We start from the raw sequence: 22,231 nt of genomic DNA, 5'->3' as shown, positions 1-22,231 counted from the left end.
TTTTATGCGACGTGCAGCAAGTGTATGTTAGCTTATGTCCCGGCGGTTCATATGTACGCATCTAACCTCCGAACCACGCAGCAGATTCGTTCTGAAATGAATCTCTTCCCAAATTGTCCCTCCCTAACATTTTCGTCTCGTTTTTATTCGTTGACGAAAATGTCAATAGATTTACAGCAGTTTTTGTCATTCAAAATTATGACGAAAATTATTCGTCAACGAAATTAACACTGTATTCAAAAAAGCGATTCTAGTAATACCTTTATCTACTGTATATTACAACTGCAGGCTGATATTTCAGATCTATATGGATGGTATCATTAGAACAACCCTGTCATCTTCGCAGCACCGTCTTTGCGATCCCGGTTATTCAAAAGTGTCCCGTTGGCTGGAGGAAGCAGGTGAAAAAATAGAAGCACAGTGCCTTTTAAACTAAGACGGAGACTTGTTGACTGAAGTTGTGTCTCGAGGTCAGCCATCTCTCAGCCCACTAACTTTCAAGAGTAACCAGCATGTGTGAGATGCCCCTAGGGACTGCGTTCCACCTCCTTTGAAGCCTCCATTCTGAGCTTCACTGTTTTCTTTGCTGTCATGACTGCCGGCTTCCTACTTGGAGTGACCTTATGGCCCCGGCACAGCAGAACACAGACTCGCAAAACACCTTTCCGACATTAACTACAGAGGACTCAGAAGAACGAAAGGCCACGTTCTGGTCCTCCTGACACGTATGTTAGATATCGTGGAAGGCGTGTAAACAGACGCACTAACAAAAACCATTGGCCTATGGTTTGTGTGACTCAAGATAACTCGACATTTTAAAGTGCAATTTGTTGCGATGTCCACAGTGGGGTACATTCTTGGTGGATGGCCAAGAGTAACATACTTTGCAATTACAAAGTGTAACAGACTAATAAATAGAGGCCCAGCTGACATAACATGAGGTCAAAGATGAAAGTCAAGATAGTGGATATGTTCCATATGTCTTGAGACTACAGTTACACATGACAAACTCATTTGAGCCCAAACAACAGTCTTGACCTTAAAAAAACTATAATGTGGCCAGAATCGAAGCACTGTGTATTACAGCATCTGTACATGTTCAAAAAAGACAAAAGTAAAAAAAATAATAAAGATGAATTAATTTATTTAGTTATGTAGAGACCGTAAAAAGACTTCTGTGGCATGCAGTTATCAAAAACAGTGTTATCCAACAGTCCTTTGCCGCTGTTCTAGTTTGCGTTTTAGCATGTTGTAGTTTTCCTTGGTCCCTGGAGCGCTGGGATCCAGTCGAAGAGACAGTTCATAGTGCCGCTTTGCTAAGTCTAGTTTTCCCCAACGGTGATAAAGAACAGCTGCAAGAGCACAAAAAAAGACCCGTCACTTAAATCAAGGGACTGTACAGTAACTCCGCATTGGTCCCCAGTGAATGGGAGAAGAATCATAGCCACAGCGCTTTGTTTATTGATTCAGTCACACCGATTTATGCCTGTATCGTGTAACATTGCAGGAGTCAAAACTTGCACAACTGTGTTTTTGTGACAATACTGAAGTGCCAGCGGGATTCTGGGAGACTTACCAAGATTACCATGGCAACTGGCAACGTTTGGGTTGATCTTCAGAGCGTTAAGAAAGAATCCTTCCGACTCCTGAGAGAAAAAGGAACATTGGTTATTATAAAGTTCTTTCTGTATCAAATAAATAGTTTGAGTAACATTTTCACAGAAAAAGCTGCACTACATGGAAAAAAGTTTGTATTAACCTTGTACTTTTCCTGTTTCCCAAGGACATTGGCGAGGGAGAACATGATGGTGTGATCTTTTGGCAATATCTTTAATGCTTCCTTTCCAATCAGCTCAGCCTGAGCCAGATTGCCTGTAATGAAAAGACAAAATATTACTGTTACATTGCTAAGACAAAGTATTACTGTTGCTCATTAAGTTATGAATGATAACTCAAACTGCTGGGCTTTTACCTTTTTTAAAAGAATTCAAACTTAACGATTTTTGGCTTGTGATAAAATGGGAAATAAACATGGGCTCTATACATATCTACTGCCTAGATTTTTCTATTGAAATCGAAGTATTACGCAAGCTTCCGGTGTATTTTCCCATAGCAAACTCTTTGCTCAAATTTCAACTGTCAAACACAATCAGTTACACTATATTATAGTATAGGATATCATATATATGAACAGTAGTAAATATACAATTTTAGTATATTATATTAACACTTTATTAACGCAACCCAGGAACTTGAATATTAATAATGCTTTGTCCTATAGTGGGGCACTTCCTCAAGATTTCATTTTCTGCGCTACACCGGAAGTTGTGTTGGCCAGTGAGGCTAATGTGGAAGCGTTCATGCCTAGAGTCTATTATACTGAAGGAGCAACCCAAGCAATATCCAGGGACCAGAATATCAGACACTTGGGGGTGGACTCTTTTGACTTGAGCCTGTGAGTAACAACCAAGCAACCACTCAGAACATCCTAACAAACAACGAGCAACCACTGAGAACCCCAGCAATGTGCTAACATCACACAGAACATCTTAGTAGCTCCATAGAACAAATGTAAAAAGAACATTTTGCAAAAGAACAACTTGTTTTTAGTGCCACACTCTTATAGCGTGTGTGCCAAACCATTTCCATCATTGAAACTGGCCTATGAAAAAAAAACCTACTAAGAATTGTGAAGATGAAAATTGTTTACATTTTTAGAAATAGTTCTAAATGTCACAAAAGGACAACCGTATAGTTGTCATTCTGTGATTTCTGTTGACTGTGCAGAGCGGTGTGCTCTGGTGTGTCAGCAGCCTCCAGAAGATAATTTTTCAACTCCACACATGGCTGATTCTTTTAGTTTCCTAATTAGAGGGCAACACAAGGGCTACTGACTTATTGATCTGGATGTCAAAACTCCCTCTGACCACAGACTCCGATAGATCTTCTCTCACCGGCTGGCCCTTAACAAATTCATGAGTTGCTGAGGATTCTTCTTCACCGTTGAAACCTAAGCATGACTCATGTTTTATGTTTGCACACTTTCTTGATGGGTTTTTAGTTTAATAATATAGGGAAACAATAGCATTAGAAAGCATCTCCAATTTCCTGTTTGCAATCATTGACTTATTTTTTGGGAGGGGTTTTGGGATCAAGTAAGGCCGGAAAATGCAGAGGGAGATGATGCTGGTGCCAGGGTTTTTTTTTGGCAAGGAAAATGGACCATGCCAAGACTCTCTAGGGAGGGCAAACCTGCCTGGGAGACGCGTTTGAATAAACGGCTTCTGTCAGGGAATCGCGTCATTCTCCACACGGCAGGGAAGAGAGGCCTTAAAACAACACACAAGGCTTTTAATACATAAATTTCAAGCATTGCTGATTCTTGCTCTTCCGGTCTAATCATGTTGGGTTCTTATGCCGGCATTTCACGGAAAGGACATCCTCTATTAATCCTGTAACATGTTTATATCATGCAAAGAAAAAGTATTAAAAGGTTATTAGATAATTCTAACAAAAAGCTAAGTTATCCGTCCCTGTAGGGTCTCTGACGAGATAAGGGGGTGAAGATGGGGTGCAGGAGTTAATTGTTGTAAAGGGTGAACTAATTATGCAGCATGGCCCCATGTGGCAGCGTGCACCTGACGCTCAGCATCTGCAGAATGAAAGTTCACACCTCTCTCACACACAGCTATGAGCCGTGGCTATACTTGGGACACCAGATGAAAACGACAAGGCGGGAGGATTTGGGCCAAGATCATCCATTTACCCCCAAGGGCAGGGTCAAGGTCACGTTTAATGAGAACACTCACTCAGTTTAAGCATACATGACTGCCCCTGTCTGAACGTAACAATACAGATCTATACTGCATTGCTAAACTGTGATATATGCAGCAACTAGCCAATCAGAATCAAGTATTCCAGATGACATCTAATAAAAGTAGTATATCAGCCATAAGTACACTAATTTTACACTATTTGTGGCAGTATGTACTGACCTTTTAATAAATCAGTTTCCATCTACACCTTACCAGTGTTGTCTAACAATATGACCATGTTGTTCCACGCCAGGCTGTGGTCAGGCTTCAGGATGGTGGCGTTCCTCCAGGCGTTCAGCGCATCAATGCTGCGGTTCAGGTCTGCATACTGGGGATAAAACAAACAAGCACCAATCATAAACAGTGTGTGTCAAGGACAAAGATACTTCAAGCAACAACAAAAAAAACCTCTCAGGCCTTACTATGTCATTTTTTAAAATTGTTTTATTTTTTTAGATAGGAGGAAAAGGGCAGGGAAATGATGCAGATTCAAACTTGCATTTTCTGCATAATCAACGAGGCTAAACATGTCAGAAGCGTATGCATTAATCACTATGGCACATCTTTGACAAAAATACTTTGAAGTTGATACTTCATGGAGTTAAGTAATCAAACCTTCATTAACACAAAAATAGCATGTCATTACACATCATAATGGGCAATATTTAGAGCGAAATAGCAATTTCTTGCCATAATTAATAATAAATTGCACCATGTTGCTTTGTACTCACACAGGAAGGATGAACATAATTGCCCAAGACCAAAACCACCCTAGACATATTAAAAATCCATGCTGTAATATTACTGAAACTGATGTTTAGAATATGGGGAAATGTAATAAGTAGGAAAACATGCTTTAAATGTATTGAATGCTTTATGCAAATTACAGAGAAGGCACATCGCTTACCAGACGTCCCAAGTTGTAATAACAGTCTGGGTATTTCTTCCTGAATCGAATTGCGTTCCTATAGCTCTGTTCAGCCTCGTCAAGCTTTTTCAGACTGTTCTGCACAATACCCAAATTCATCCAAGCTGCAGCAAAATCAGGCCTAAACCAATCGGAAGAAACACAGCAGAATGATTTACAAGATTAAAGGTTACACAACTACACAGAATATATTTGAACTAAAAATCTTCACCCACTGGATATGAACCGCAGATGACAGGAGCTCTTCAGCTTCCTTTAACTCATTTCTTTCCTTTAATATATTGCCAAGATTGTTCATGGCATGAACGTACTTGGGGTGTAATCTGTAACAACAACAACAAAAAAGTGCACACTACCTTATATTTCACATAATTACACTGTTTAAAGTGCTGAAATTGGAAAGAACCGAGTGATTTTTGCCAAATGATATATAACAGAATCAAGGTTTTTTTTTTTTTTTTTACCTCACTGCCTCTCTGTAGTACTTGATCGCAGCACTCTGGTTGCCTCTGTCAGCAAGGTTTTTGCCAACATTATAATGCACCTGTGCAAGGAAGGAGAAATTTAGAGAGCTCATCAAGCTAATGAAGTCCAGTGTGCAAAACTGGACTGAATATAATTTAGAACAAATATTTTATTAGCTTTTCTGTTATGTTTTGTTATTTAGTCAAGTCATTTAGCTGATGCGTCAAAACCAAACTGACTCACAGTACGCGTATTACAGGTTCAGTTTCCCTAGAGAAACCTAATGTTAAGAGTCTTGCTCAAGGCATTTTGTGTGTTAATGGATAAGCTGAAGTTACGGAAATGGATTTCACCAATGGAGTGGAGTTAAAGGGACAAGTTCACCCAAAAATGAAGAATATGCTAGTCTCGCTTGAACCAAGTTTTGTTTCAAGCAAAGGAAAACCAGTCTCCTCTTGGCTTATATCAAAATACTCCAACAATTTTTTTTTTTTTTTAACAAATCCTCATTTTGTACTTCTAATTTGTGACCGGGGTTTTGTTTTGCTCTCTCCTCTGCGCTTCCACATTCGTCACTTCTCACCAGAGCTTACACTACACCTACGTCATCTGCTGGAACGCCCTTCTTTCATGAACGTGCATACGACAGTTAGCGGAAGCTAGAGGTTGTGGTTTAGAAAGTTTTAAATATTGGTATTATTCGTACACAAATGCATTAATTCTGCTCAGAAGGCCTTTATTCACCCTCCGGAGCCGCGTGGAGTACATTTTATGATGGATTTATGCACTTTATTTTGCTTCAAAATCTTGACCACTATTCACTACCATTATATAGCTTGGAAGAGCCAGGACATTATTTAATATAACTCTGATTGTATTCGTCTGAAAGAGAAAGTCATATACACCTACTGTAGGATGGCTGGAGGGTGAGTAAATAATGGGGAAATTTGAATTTTTGGGTGAACTATCCCTTTAAATTGCAGCATGACAGAGTGAGGTGTGCGGTCTCACCTTGGCGTTGAGCGGGCAGACAGACACGGCGCTGGTGAAGAGACTCTGTTCAGACCTCCAATGCTGACTGCGCTGTGCAGAGCGAGCCACGTTCACACACAGCAGCGTCAACGTGGCCACTCTCAGCAGCCTCTGCGGTCATCCCACAGACACGAGACGTGAACACAAACTCAACGGAACATTAGTTACAGTGAATTATGGTCTGATGGTGAATATTAGGAGGTGATAAGTGGGAAATTGGTGTAGAACAGGCCACATACCTTGTGTTTCTTCCAGTGGCAGCTACAGTAGCCCACAGCGTAGGCCAGAATGAGGCAGTAGCCCGCTGAGGAGAGGTACAGCACCCGCTCGGCTATCACAAACCCCACCCTGAAGAACAGATTACTGGCTGGCAAGAATGGAATCACCAGCAGTACCAAGCCAAATGTCAGAGTCCTTAAAACACAGAGGGCATATTATGCACTACCATACACTTTTTTTTTTATGTATAATTTTATTCATAAAGAACACATTAAATTGATCAAAATTGACAGTAAAGTCTTTAACATTGCGAAATTTTAGATTTCTATTTCAAATGTCTGCTGATATTTTGAAGTTTCTATTCATGAATGAATCCTGAAAAGCTGTATCATATTTCACAAACATTTGAAGCAGCATAACAGTTTTTAACATGTTAATAAAAAAACAAAAATGGTTTCTTGAGCACCAAATGCCATACAATAAATGACATTTTAAACGCTTCCACATTCGTCACTTCTCACCAGAGCTTACACTACACCTACGTCATCTGCTGGAACGCCCTTCTTTCATGAACGTGCATACGACAGTTAGCGGAAGCTAGAGGTTGTGGTTTAGAAAGTTTTAAATATTGGTATTATTCGTACACAAATGCATTAATTCTGCTCAGAAGGCCTTTATTCACCCTCCGGAGCCGCGTGGAGTACATTTTATGATGGATTTATGCACTTTATTTTGCTTCAAAATCTTGACCACTATTCACTACCATTATATAGCTTGGAAGAGCCAGGACATTATTTAATATAACTCTGATTGTATTCGTCTGAAAGAGAAAGTCATATACACCTACTGTAGGATGGCTGGAGGGTGAGTAAATAATGGGGAAATTTGAATTTTTGGGTGAACTATCCCTTTAAATTGCAGCATGACAGAGTGAGGTGTGCGGTCTCACCTTGGCGTTGAGCGGGCAGACAGACACGGCGCTGGTGAAGAGACTCTGTTCAGACCTCCAATGCTGACTGCGCTGTGCAGAGCGAGCCACGTTCACACACAGCAGCGTCAACGTGGCCACTCTCAGCAGCCTCTGCGGTCATCCCACAGACACGAGACGTGAACACAAACTCAACGGAACATTAGTTACAGTGAATTATGGTCTGATGGTGAATATTAGGAGGTGATAAGTGGGAAATTGGTGTAGAACAGGCCACATACCTTGTGTTTCTTCCAGTGGCAGCTACAGTAGCCCACAGCGTAGGCCAGAATGAGGCAGTAGCCCGCTGAGGAGAGGTACAGCACCCGCTCGGCTATCACAAACCCCACCCTGAAGAACAGATTACTGGCTGGCAAGAATGGAATCACCAGCAGTACCAAGCCAAATGTCAGAGTCCTTAAAACACAGAGAGCATATTATGCACTACCATACACTTTTTTTTTATGTATAATTTTATTCATAAAGAACACATTAAATTGATCAAAAGTGACAGTAAAGTCTTTAACATTGTGAAATTTTAGATTTCTATTTCAAACGTCTGCTGATATTTTGAAGTTTCTATTCATGAATGAATCCTGAAAAGCTGCATCATATTTCACAAACATTTTAAGCAGCATAACAGTTTTTAACATGTTAATAAAAAAAAAAAAAGGTTTCTTGAGCACCAAATGCCATACAATAAATGACATTTTAAAATGTATTAAAATAGAAAACAGTTTCCATATGTCTAGACAAAGCATGTCTTGTTTTGCTGATCTTACCTTCTTTTATTGCTGTCCTGTGAGCACAGAGCTTGGTATACCAAGCCCATCAGACAGCACCACAGCAAAAGAGGCCAGACAATCCTCCAGTCAGTTGCTGATTTAATCAGAGGCACACAGCCCATTGACCAATCAAAACACAGCCACCAGGGACACAGCAGCAACCAGGCATTCAAGGAGTAGTAGTAATTATAGTTCACGATCTGAGAAGAGAGAAAGAAAGCACAGAAAAACTTGAATATTTAAGGAGTATGTGAAAAATATGGTACAGTCTGGGGTAAAAATAACTACTAAAATTATATTAAATATTGATGCTGCTAAAAAGAACATTATTTTGTGTATTTGGTGTAATGAAATGCGTTTATGCGGTTTAAGATTCAAAAAACACATTCTTTTCCACATACTGTACATTACTGTTTCTCCTCTATGCCCCACTCCTCTTTTGGAAGACCAAACAAAGTAGTTTCGCTTTCACAACGAAACACACAGCGCCTTCACGACATGGCGGTGGCGGCAACAACAATACTACAGCGAGAATCAAAGTTACGCCTTCTTTCTTTGCGTGAACATTTGGGCGGCGTTATGCAAATCTTCCCACATAGTGACGTAGACATGTGGGGGCGTGTTAGAACGAGCCGTTTTAGGTAGGCGTGGTTGACTCTTAACTTTTATAAAGAATATCTCTTTGGATTTGAGACTTTAGTCTTTGCAACTTTTGTGACACTCCAAAGAGAAAGGAAAATTTTAAATCGCATCATATGACCCCTTTAAAGTATAGAGTTTATTTCGGTTTTGACTAGGGTCGGCAGAATGCCATAATTTTAGTTGTCAGTACCAGTGAAATTTCAGTTTTAGATATGAATTTTTATACCACAACAAAAAACAAATATTATTATTTATATTATAGTTTTCTAAATAGAATTTATGAATACATTTTAATATTACTATAATACTATTATTAATTAAGAATATACTAATAATATATTAAACAAGAACAATGACATGTAAACAAGTTTTTTTGCTTCTAAATAAATCTTAACTTCAAAAAGCATTAATATAAAAATGTATAGTAATAAAAAAAAAAAAATACATATCAACAGCATAACAAGAATATTATGCCCCCCCCAAAAAAAAGATGGGAAAAAAAAACTTTAAAGGGGCCATTCAAAAACCCAGACTGACAGGGCTGCTTACCCTCAAGATGACATTTTCAGCAAAGGATGCTGGGTTATCCACCTCAGTGAAAGATGGAGGCCCAGTTCCCATGATTCTCCACCTCGCGTACAAAAGAAAGGAACCGCCAAGAAAGAGAAGAGCCAACCTCATAAGCAAACCGCTACTCACAAACCCACCAATCTGGGTGGAAAAAAATAAAGTAGAAACCAAATCCAAAGATCGTTTGGGCCAAAAGAGTGACACCCTGTGAATAAGTCACTTACATCAGCTGACTTTCTCCTGGACAGCAGCCGGTGAGCGAGCTCATAGATATTCAGATTACAGACCATGAGAATATCAAAAGCAGCATTCACTCCCTTCCAGACACAGAAGAACAGGATATTTTATGGATGACTAAAGCTCTGTATTGTAAAAATAGATGAGAGGTTATCCAACATATATATATATATATATATGCCTGCAACTCTCTCAAATGGATACATAATTTCACTCACCAAAACCGTAATGCCTTGCTCCTTGCAGAGCATGGCTACAGCACAAAGAAGAATGCTGCTAAATATCCACAACACAGAGAACTTTTTATCACCACCTACAGAGAGAAATTAATGAGTCTCTATATTAAACCATATGCTTGATACAAAGTAAGAGATAAAGAGATTCTAACATGCAGTGTCTGTAAAGGATTCATTTACCAACTGTCATTATTTAACAACTGTCATTATTTATTCACATACAAACTTGCAAGACTTGCTTTCTTATCTATGCAATTATAACAAATGAGTCCTCAAGCGAGATGAGAAGATTTTATGTCTTCAAGCAAGGTAAGATTTTAAGCTTCAGCAAATAAAGCAACCATAAAAGTATCCTTAAAGAAGTCCATACAGTTTATGAACTAATCAGTATGATCTTTTCAATGACTTGGTGGATCCATTTCACAAAAATGGTCTGTGTGATTTGTTCACAAAATCAGTTTCAATGATCTGTCTGAATAGGTCAACAGTCCACTGGACATAAAATTATCATTGAAAATGAATAATGACTTAAATTTCAGTCCATTTCTCACTCAAAGCTTTTGTAAGACTTCAGAAGACTTGCAATACAGTGGACAAGTTGAATGGACCGCTTATATGATGCTTTTATGCTGCTTTTGTTTCCTTTTTGGAATCCTGAAAACCTCACTTCCCAAGCAAAGCCTAAAAGAGCAACCAGTGCAATTTTCACAATTTCTCCTTTTATGTTCCACAGATAAAACCAAATCATATGGATTAATAAAGGCAGTAAATGATTGCAAATTTAAGGTGTTGAAAAAGTATTTTGAAATTTTGTGGCACTAAATTTCATAGTGCCATAATAACATAATATGTATCAGAGTCTAGTGCTTTAGTTTATCAACTGACCTTGAAACGCTTTGCAGTAAACCAGAAAAGAGAGCTGAAAAAAGAGGGCACACAACAAATCTGCTCTGCCAACAATGCCAGCCACCTACAAGACAGAGAGCCAACAGAGGAGATTATTCACAAGATCAACTCCAACTAAATACTTTTGGAGAGCTAAAGGATACTGTCTCATCAAGCATCATCCATCATCAAGCAGGTCACGGCCATGAAATCCAGGCCAAGGTCATTCGTTTTTTAACAGCAGCTACACATTTTACACCTAAACAAATTAAATCCTGCTTGTACATTAAAGGCAAAAAAACAGGCAGCATAAAAACATCCTTCGCAGCCCTCTCATCTGTGAAATTGCCTGTATTTCTGGCAGTGCCAAATTAACGGTGAAGGCAGGAGGCAGCACTCATTACAGAACTGCAGTCGGCCCTGGCTGGAGTCCTGGGGCCACCTTCTTTGATTCATCCCATAGGCCCAAGTCAGTGGTCTCTCTGAACTGCACCCCCTCCAGGTCCAGGGCCGGTCTTTCTGAACCTGATTAAAGAGTAGTTACGGCAGACTCTACCGTGCTCGGACGCATCCATGGCAGGTCAGAGCGAGCGTTCGGTAGCTGTTAATAGCCACAGCTGACTGTAGAGCCCACCTATGTGATGCACACCAGCTGCATGAAGCTTTCTTCTCCACGGGCCTTGTAATGTATATTTCATGCAACATCAATAAACATTGTGATATGGAGCATTGTAGTCAGAGATTGTTTATCGGGCAGAGACGGCCAGCTGAATCACGTCTTCCCACTCTACTTACACTTTCCGTGTGAACTGGATGTGCAGCAAAGAAGAGTGCAGCCAGGAAGGAAGCTTTTGGAGAAAGATTGAGTTTCACCCCTCTTCCATCGTGAACCAGGCCGCCAATTAATATTGCAAACACATCGATCATTAACACAGAAATAACACAGTGGAGGGCAACGTTGAGCACGTGGAAGCCAATCGGATGCAGTCCACCAGCCAAGAGGTAGTTGATCCTGGGAAAATAAGTAAAAGCCACAAATTGCAATGATTAAAACTAACTTTTGACTTGTGCAATGATCACAAAAGTTTTGTATATTTCTGAAACATAAAACATCGGAGATGCGATGGCATCACAGCATTGTAGAGTAACTTTTATGGTTGAGTTGGTCTAACGGGCCATTACTGATGCAAAACGATGTCATTCTCATTAGCAGCATGCAGGACATGAATTATGCCCCCTATATAGATTCCTCAGTGGCAGTCAAATGCCAAAGACAATACTAAAACGAGTTTGAAAAAAGGCAATATATGCATCCAATTTTAATGTCAATTATTGTGGCATTCGGTGAGGAAGCACTCGGGGGACCTCTTTTGATTTCCCACTGAGAATAAAATTACAAGTCCACACATCTAATACATGCAAATAGGTTTGACAATATTCACTATAAGCAGGTTGGACTATTACCTTGTGTTAATCATCAGTCACCCAGCAGTAATTGAAAGACTCGTTTGTCTTTATGGTGAACGTACCTGAAGGTCAGGACGGTCAGCGGCCGGTAGGATTTGTGACTGGAGTTGCTACTTAGGTTACTTCCCCAAAAGTCATTTTTCCAGATGTTACTCAGAGGAGTGTCAGGATTCAAATCCTACGAAGTGTAGAAATCACATAGGTTTGCATTAAAAAATTTGCTATTTTATATATATATATATATATGAGAGAGAGAGAGAGAGAAAACAACAGTAAAAGCACAAAACATAAGGCTATAATACAAATGAATATAAAAGTACAAATATAAGACAATGTATATAAAGTAAACACTGCAAAAAGTCCTCAAATATCATATACTATTAAGGTAATGACATGTTTTGTGTTGAAATCACAACTGACCATTACAACAATATACAGTGGGTACGGAAAGTATTCAGACCCCCTTAAATTTAGGAGGAATGGCGGAGGATCCCCAAATCCAGGTGTGAAAGACTTGTTGCATCTTTCCCAAAAAGACTCGTGGCTGTATTAGATCAAAAGGGTGCTTCTACTAAATACTGAGCATTTTTCAGTTTTTCTTTTTTAATAAATTTGCAAAAATGTCAACAATTCTGTGTTTTTCTGTCAATATGGGGTGCTGTGTGTACATTAATGAGGAAAAAAAATTAACTTAAATGATTTTAGCAAATGGCTGCAATATAACAAAGAGTGAAAAATTTAAGGGGGTCTGAATACTTTCCGTACCCACTGTACATGTTTAAATGGATAGTTTATCCAAAAAAGAAATTCAATCATCATTTACACAAACAGAATGTCAAAGCTGCTTTTTTCATACAATGAAACTGAATGGTGACCACGGCCACGGTCCCCATCCTCCATTGTCACTGTATGGAAAACTAAATGTACTGCATGTATGATTCATGGGTTTGAAATGACATGAAGGCAAATTATGTCAGAATTTTGATTTTAGGTAAACTATTACTTATATAATAAACAACTGAACAAATAAATCAATAAATAACCAGGGTTGAGGGTGATACCTTGTTATTGATGATGGCTTCTGAATCATCAAAGACAAAGTCCCCATCATAGCCGTTTATGAAACAGATCAGGGCAACAAAGGCAGTGACCAGCCGGGAGTGCACAGGTCCCAGTTTTGGCAGGGGGATGTGATGATCCCAGTAAGGCTCAGAAAGCAGCATCTTTCATGTGATTTCTGTTCATTCTGACCCACCACTGTGATGCAGAACAATGAAAGCAAGTGGAAGGTAAAAATAGCAAACTAACACTCCAAAAATAAGAAGCGAAGATGGGCGCATGGACTGAACATACCTACTGTATGCACTACAGAGATCTGTTAGAAGAGACAGCGTGACATCTCAGCACAGTTGCATGCTTTGCTGCATGGCTGTACACACAGATGCAGGCAATGCATAGCAACCAGCTGTCAAAGCGAGCAAAGGATACGAAACCATTCACACTTTCTACGTTGTCTGCTCGCGCGAGAATGACGATCGTCAAAACATGATTCACAAATAATAATGGTATAAACGTGCACTGACGTCAATAAATGTCTGCCCGCCGAAGAGGACGATTTACAATATGTCGAAGACGAGCAATACAAGCTTTAAATCACCGGTGTCAAATAAATACGATGCAGATATCGCTAAACCACACGAATGTGAAAATAAAGGCTTAATGCGTGGCTAAACCATGGCTGATCCCTGTATGAGCCTCTTGCTTGTACTTCCTGCTAGCGCGCGGAGAAGAATAGACTGTGTGACGTCACGTGACCTGAGCCAGCCAAGTGGATATAATGCTAGGACTCGCACAAACAAATGAATGCTACACAGTAGACGGCTACATGACATGAAATGTCAAGCAGTGAAACAGAGCGATATTGTATACTTCATCTAAAATGGATTAAGACCCAGGTATTTTTGGCCAAAAAATAAATGAATGAATGAATAAAATAAAATAAAATAAAAGAGAAAGAACATTAAAACTAGACAAAATGTCTAGATATATCATATTAAACTGATGAATAATTGTTCGCAATATGCATAATGTAAATGCTAATTATATGTCAACTTTATATAAACATCTGAACCCAAATCAACAGCATAGAGTGACATGTTTTATTATATATACAGTGGGTACGGAAAGTATTCAGACCCCCTTACATTTTTCACTCTTTGTTATATTGCAGCCATTTGCTAAAATCATTTAAGTTAATTTTTTTTCCTCATTAATGTACACACAGCATCCCATATTGACAGAAAAACACAGAATTGTTGACATTTTTGCAGATTTATTAAAAAAGAAAAACTGAAATATCATATGGTCCTAAGTATTCAGACCCTTTGCTCAGTATTTAGTAGAAGCATCCTTTTGATCTAATACAGCCATGAGTCTTTTTGGGAAAGATGCAACAAGTTTTTCACACCTGGATTTGGGGATCCTCTGCCATTCCTCCTTGCAGATCCTCTCCAGTTCTGTCAGGTTGGATGGTAAACGTTGGTGGACAGCCATTTTTAGGTCTCTCCAGAGATGCTCAATTGGGTTTAAGTCAGGGCTCTGGCTGGGCCATTCAAGAACAGTCACAGAGTTGTTGTGAAGCCATTCCTTCGTTATTTTAGCTGTGTGCTTAGGGTCATTGTCTTGTTGGAAGGTAAACCTTCGGCCCAGTCTGAGGTCTTGAGCACTCTGGAGAAGGTTTTCGTCCAGGATATCCCTGTACTTGGCCGCATTCATCTTTCCCTCGATTGCAACCAGTCGTCCTGTCCCTGCAGCTGAAAAACACCCCCACAGCATGATGCTGCCACCACCATGCTTCACTTTTGGGACTGTATTGGACAGGTGATGAGCAGTGCCTGGTTTTCTCCACACATACCGCTTAGAATTAAGGCCAAAAAGTTCTATCTTGGTCTCATCAGACCAGAGGATCTTATTTCTCACCATCTTGGAGTCCTTCGGGTGTTTTTTAGCAAACTCCATGCGGGTTTTCATGTGTCTTGCACTGAGGAGAGGCTTCCGTCGGGCCACTCTGCCATAAAGCCCCGACTGGTGGAGGGCTGCAGTGATGGTTGACTTTCTACAACTTTCTCCCATCTCCCGACTGCATCTCTGGAGCTCAGCCACAGTGATCTTTGGGTTCTTCTTTACCTCTCTCACCAAGGCTCTTCTCCCCCGATAGCTCAGTTTGGCCGGATGGCCAGCTCTAGGAAGGGTTCTGGTCGTCTCAAACGTCTTCCATTTAAGGATTATGGAGGCCACTGTGCTCTTAGGAACCTTAAGTGCAGCAGAAATTTTTTTGTAACCTTGGTCAGATCTGTGCCTTGCCACAATTCTGTCTCTGAGCTCTTCAGGCAGTTCCTTTGACCTCATGATTCTCATTTGCTCTGACATGCACTGTGAGCTGTAAGGTCTTATATAGGCAGGTGTGTGGCTTTCCTAATCAAGTTCAATCAGTATAATCAAACACAGCTGGATTCAAATGAAGGTGTAGAACCATCTCAAGGATGATCAGAAGAAATGGACAGCGCCTGAGTTAAATATATGAGTGTCACAGCAAATGGTCTGAATACTTAGGACCATGTGATGTTTCAGTTTTTCTTTTTTAATAAATCTGCAAAAATGTCAACAATTCTGTGTTTTTCTGTCAATATGGGGTGCTGTGTGTACATTAATGAGGAAAAAAAATTAACTTAAATGATTTTAGCAAATGGCTGCAATATAACAAAGAGTGAAAAATTTAAGGGGGTCTGAATACTTTCCGTACCCACTGTACATGTTTAAATGGATAGTTTATCCAAAAAAGAAATTCAATCATCATTTACACAAACAGAATGTCAAAGCTGCTTTTTTCATACAATGAAACTGAATGGTGACCACGGCCACGGTCCCCATCCTCCATTGTCACTGTATGGAAAACTAAATGTACTGCATGTATGATTCATGGGTTTGAAATGACATGAAGGCAAATTATGTCAGAATTTTGATTTTAGGTAAACTATTACTTATATAATAAACAACTGAACAAATAAATCAATAAATAACCAGGGTTGAGGGTGATACCTTGTTATTGATGATGGCTTCTGAATCATCAAAGACAAAGTCCCCATCATAGCCGTTTATGAAACAGATCAGGGCAACAAAGGCAGTGACCAGCCGGGAGTGCACAGGTCCCAGTTTTGGCAGGGGGATGTGATGATCCCAGTAAGGCTCAGAAAGCAGCATCTTTCATGTGATTTCTGTTCATTCTGACCCACCACTGTGATGCAGAACAATGAAAGCAAGTGGAAGGTAAAAATAGCAAACTAACACTCCAAAAATAAGAAGCGAAGATGGGCGCATGGACTGAACATACCTACTGTATGCACTACAGAGATCTGTTAGAAGAGACAGCGTGACATCTCAGCACAGTTGCATGCTTTGCTGCATGGCTGTACACACAGATGCAGGCAATGCATAGCAACCAGCTGTCAAAGCGAGCAAAGGATACGAAACCATTCACACTTTCTACGTTGTCTGCTCGCGCGAGAATGACGATCGTCAAAACATGATTCACAAATAATAATGGTATAAACGTGCACTGACGTCAATAAATGTCTGCCCGCCGAAGAGGACGATTTACAATATGTCGAAGACGAGCAATACAAGCTTTAAATCACCGGTGTCAAATAAATACGATGCAGATATCGCTAAACCACACGAATGTGAAAATAAAGGCTTAATGCGTGGCTAAACCATGGCTGATCCCTGTATGAGCCTCTTGCTTGTACTTCCTGCTAGCGCGCGGAGAAGAATATACTGTGACGTCACGTGACCTGAGCCAGCCAAGTGGATATAATGCTAGGACTCGCACAAACAAATGAATGCTACACAGTAGACGGCTACATGACATGAAATGTCAAGCAGTGAAACAGAGCGATATTGTATACTTCATCTAAAATGGATTAAGACCCAGGTATTTTTGGCCAAAAAATAAATGAATGAATGAATAAAATAAAATAAAATAAAAGAGAAAGAACATTAAAACTAGACAAAATGTCTAGATATATCATATTAAACTGATGAATAATTGTTCGCAATATGCATAATGTAAATGCTAATTATATGTCAACTTTATATAAACATCTGAACCCAAATCAACAGCATAGAGTGACATGGTGGAACAGCATGTATGTGATCCAACAATCCAAACTGAAGGAGTGGATAGATTAAATGTGACAGTGCACCCAGTCTGGCAAATAGCCATTAAAAAGGTGAAAAGATAAACATTATTGAAGGGGCGGCTGTAAGTAAACAAACTACATGCATCCACACCAAGAGGTGTCACTATAAAGTGTACTATTGGGAGGAATAAAGGACTATAAAGTACTATTAAAGGAATAGGTCACCCAAATATGAAAATTTGCTGAAAATGTACTTACCCTCAGGCTATCCAAGATGCAGTTTGTTTCTTCATCGTAACAGAGTAATCTGAGTCCAAACTCAGATTAAAACTATAAAGTGTACTATTGGGAGGAATAAAGGACTATAAAGTACTATTAAAGGAATAGGTCACCCAAATATGAAAATTTGCTGAAAATGTACTTACCCTCAGGCTATCCAAGATGCAGTTTGTTTCTTCATCGTAACAGAGTAATCTGAGTCCAAACAGACTTGACTCCAGTCCATCAATTAACATCTTAAGTGAAGTGAAAAGCTGCATGTTTGTAAGAAACAAATCGATCATTAAGGCACATAATCATTAATATGTTTCCTCTAGTGAAAAAGTCTTGTCTCCTGTTGCCCACCAACATATTTGTTTACAACTTTGTTTAGATCTTGTTTAGATTTGATCTGTGCACATTTCTATCCTAATTCAGACAAGACAACTTTTTCACTGGAGAAAGCAATATTATGGATAGAAGAGTCGTATTTTAGCTGGGAGCAATGGTTTAATTATGGATTTGATTATTGCACACAGCTTTTCACTTCACAAGACCTTAATTGATTGGAGCCATGTGGATTACTTGTAGATTACTGTGATGTTTTTATCAGCTGTTTGGACTCTCATTCTGACGGCACCCATTCACTGCTGAAGATTCTTTGGTGACCAAGTGATGTAATGCAAAATTTCTCCAAATCTGATGAAAAACTCATTCTTGCATGGCCTGAGGGTGAGTACATTTTCAGCAAATTTTCATTTTAGGATGAACTATTCCTTTAAGAACCATATGCAATATAATAATGTAACCATGTGAGTCATACAATCAGATTTCAAACCTATGAAAATTGTGTTGCATTGTATATCTAAACATGTTCAGTTTTATTTGCATATTTGGCTTTATAATTGGATAAAGGCCACAAACTTAGGCTTAATCTTGAGTAACGTGCAGTTTTATATTGTTCATCCTGTTGTGTTTACCTGTAAAATACACCCTGAACACACAAGCTCTGAGGTAGTTTAGATTTCAGCTACAATAGTGACAACGTGTCATAATGATGATTGTCTCTCATTTTGAACCGCTGACACGTCACTACTCACTCAGCAACACAAATACCACTGTGGCCAGTCCTCCACCAGTCCCCATCTCATGAGGGATGACATCACAGAGATTAGCTGTAGCTGTCTGACTCCTGGTACAGACATTTCAAACACTCGCACCAGTGGCAGAGCTTTGCACTATCAATAGAGGCTTTGAGCGTGCAGTGAAACCGTTCCCTTGTTCCCCTATGGTGTGATGATACATTGTAAGAGCCGTGGATGGAACTGTCCAGTCATATTGCTGACATATTTCAAAGAGGGTAACAGCCCTGAAACTCCTCAAGTTAACAGAAATCAGTTATCTGAGTTACCACAGAGATTAAGACTGAGTTTAGAAGCAGAGTAGTGACAACCTGTTGCAATCTCCTGTCTCTTAGGAGAGTCAGGAGAAGCGTTCTTCCTCCATGGGCTTCAAAATGAGGTAAGAACTATCTATATTTTCTTAGTTTGCCTTCCTGCTGTTCCAAGCTCTGATCTTTTCCCCTCTTCCAGCTTAGTAATTCACTTTAATGAAAGAATGTGCAGTTATAGTGGTGATTGATTTAGTCTGATGCAGAACATTTGCACAATAATGTGCTCTATTACCTGCTTAATGAATTGCCTCTGTCCTGTTTGTACTGTCATAGACTCACATCCTGACTAATTACTCCACAAACTAATAACCTTATTTACATTGCAGTTGTCACACACATGATTATCATGAACAATTTGCGGCCTAAATAAAGGTATGAATTTGGATCCCCCACAGATCCAATCTAATCCAGTAAACTCGTTGTCCTGTGTGTTTCTCATATCAAGAGTATTGCGTATACTTTACAGAAGCTTTATTATATTAACTGAATGACGACATAGATGCACAAAGATTTGGGTGCAAAGCTCATATTATGAAAATACTGTCTTTTAATTGTTAACATTTTGAGCAGACAATAACACAGTGTCTTTCTCTGTTGATCTCAGACCGAATGAATGATTGTGTTGATTAAAAGTAAGTTCAGCTGTTGGTATTGAGGAATTTATCAATTCAATTTAAGTTTATTTGTATAGCGCTTTTCACGATACAAATCGCTGCAAAGCAGCTTTACAGAAAATTAAATTTGCGTCCCAAATGACGCACTATACACTATGCCCTCATACACTATGTACTTATGTACTATGCATTTAACCATGTATAGTATGAATTATATAAGGTTATTTTGTCATTCATAATCTGATAATCTGAGTCTGATAGCCCCTCCCAAGTCAGACTAAAGTTTTTTTTTTTTTTACAGTGAGCAATGCCAGTATTTAATAGATGTATTACAATTAACAAATATATCACTAAAGGTCAACTGTTTGTGGAGCATTAAAAAAATTATAGGTGTCTAAAATCCATTACAACATATATTATAATGACATTATTAAAACAATATAATTTAAAAAGTTACATTAAAATATTTTAATAATAGTAATATAATAATAATAAAAATATTTTTATAGTAGCATTTAGCATATTGAAATTGAAAATGAGTTGTCTCATAAGACTGGCGTCAAGATAAATGTAATGATTTGTCTGTAATACCTGTTCTAGGTAAAGGAGTAACACCTTTGCCCACTGTCCACGTTTATCTTGCCAATGTTAAGGTGCTTTTGGGAGAGGAAATCACAAGTGTGTTTGACTCGGCCCCCTCCTTGCAGCCGGTGGCCCCTTGCCGTGGCCATTAGGAAGATTCTCAGTCTTACTGGAGCAATGACAGGTGAAATAAAGCACAAAATACTCTTTCACTTAGACACAAATTGGAATGAAAAAAAGGATAAATATTCATAAGTATAATTTTGAAGTAGGCATAAAATAAGTACAGTGAAATGTAAATAAATTATACACACACACATAAAACATTATTTACATTTAATTTATTCAGAACATTTTTCTTAAAAAGTAAATCAAAAGTAACAGATTTGTTGCAATGTTATGCATATTTCAATAATTTACAAACTGTTTTTCAAATTTAAAAATAAATTAATGCACTCTCACATAACACAGCTGTTTTCACCAACAGTCATAAAGTTAATAAAATGCGTTTCTTGCGTTGTTTAGTTGCAGAAAAGGTTTGTGGCCCATGACATTGCGTGATATCCAGCCATTTCCTCACTTTCATGCCATTTGACCCTGACCTTTCCTTTCTTTCATCATTACATGTATCGTCAGATTGCAAAAAAATCAATGTCTGTCACCCTTTCTGGTCAGCGACCAGCAAGGATCAGCTCCAGGCATGACGAAGTGGATATCATACTCTTGGAAGGCCAAACAAAGCAGTTTTCGCTTTCACAACGCTTAGAAAGGAAAAATTGAAATCGCATCATATGACCCCTTTAACAATTATTAACAATATTATATAATGCTTAACAGCTCATTAGTTATTATACATTCAAATATCTAGAAATATGAGATAATATGCTTTTTGATGTTTACTAATATACTTCTTAAACATTACCTAATGATTAACAGATCATTATTTATATATTCTGTTACACCAAATACACAAAATAATGATCTTTAAAAAAGCATCATATGACCCCTTTAATCATTTGCTCATGTTTTTGCAGTACACAATGTAAAGTTCAAACTATTCATCATCTGTAAATGTTTATAAACGTTTACTAATCATTAGTATCTTTATGGGCATTGGACTCTTAGCTGCTGTAACAAGGTTTGTGTAAAGGGTGGTTTGTTAAGTTTAGCTAAACACAGACATTACACAAACTGTAATTTGGGTGCCATACATGCTTTTATTGCCTCAACACTTATATTAGTACACTACTTTATAACATTAAATAGGGTATTCCTTGAATCATACATCAACAGGAGAAAACCAATACGTTTTTTTCAAGAAAATACATTATTTGTTTATTTATCAAAACAATGTAATATCAACAGATTGAACTGTGTTCCCTTATAGTAAACAAACTGACCCCTGTACACTTCTGACCCCTAACCAACCCTTAAACCTACCCATACCACAAACCTGTCACTAATCTTACCCTTATCACACCTCGATAACAGCCAAAGTGTTTAATCATTATATAACATCTGTTAAAGTCATTTGTAGATTTTCAAGAAGTGCATGATTATACGAATTTGAAATCATATCATATGAAAGTCATATTGAAGATCATATGAAAGTTTAATGACATTTGTAAGCATTTTAATTTACATGAAATAATGAACTGTTAATGATTGGGTATTTTTTTTTATACATTTATTAGTAAACATTAACAATCACAGTATACCACATTTCTAGCTATTTAAATATATATTAACAAATGATCTGCGAAGAATTATCTAATGTTTGTTAATTATTTATTAATGAAAGTTATTATAAAGTGTTACCGTACCATGTCTCATAATTAGATATGTGTAAAAACATTCAATCAGTTCTTGTTTCTTGAA

General features: G+C 38.5%; 1 protein-coding gene across 1 annotated transcript; it reads right to left on the bottom strand.

Moving 5' to 3' along the window:
• Positions 1 to 1,162: 1,162 nt before the first annotated feature.
• LOC107748611 (transmembrane and TPR repeat-containing protein 4-like) lies at positions 1,163 to 14,032 on the bottom strand. The gene is made up of 18 exons (XM_016563488.1): positions 13,602 to 14,032; positions 13,310 to 13,505; positions 12,311 to 12,426; positions 11,577 to 11,793; positions 10,782 to 10,866; positions 9,879 to 9,973; positions 9,648 to 9,740; positions 9,403 to 9,564; positions 8,209 to 8,411; positions 7,669 to 7,843; positions 7,409 to 7,540; positions 5,208 to 5,287; positions 4,959 to 5,066; positions 4,723 to 4,864; positions 4,029 to 4,143; positions 1,760 to 1,872; positions 1,577 to 1,646; positions 1,163 to 1,352 (listed from the first exon to the last, which is right to left on the bottom strand). Exons 2-18 carry the CDS (start codon positions 13,469 to 13,471, stop codon positions 1,204 to 1,206), a joined length of 2,217 nt encoding a protein of 738 aa, XP_016418974.1. The 5' UTR covers positions 13,472 to 13,505; positions 13,602 to 14,032; the 3' UTR covers positions 1,163 to 1,203.
• Between the last annotated feature and the right edge of the window lie 8,199 nt (positions 14,033 to 22,231).

Source organism: Sinocyclocheilus rhinocerous, unplaced genomic scaffold (assembly GCF_001515625.1).
Source record: "Sinocyclocheilus rhinocerous isolate Xijiao unplaced genomic scaffold, SAMN03320098_v1.1 scaffold410, whole genome shotgun sequence".
Lineage (NCBI taxonomy): Eukaryota > Metazoa > Chordata > Actinopteri > Cypriniformes > Cyprinidae > Sinocyclocheilus > Sinocyclocheilus rhinocerous.
This window is presented reverse-complemented; position numbering and strand designations above follow the sequence as displayed.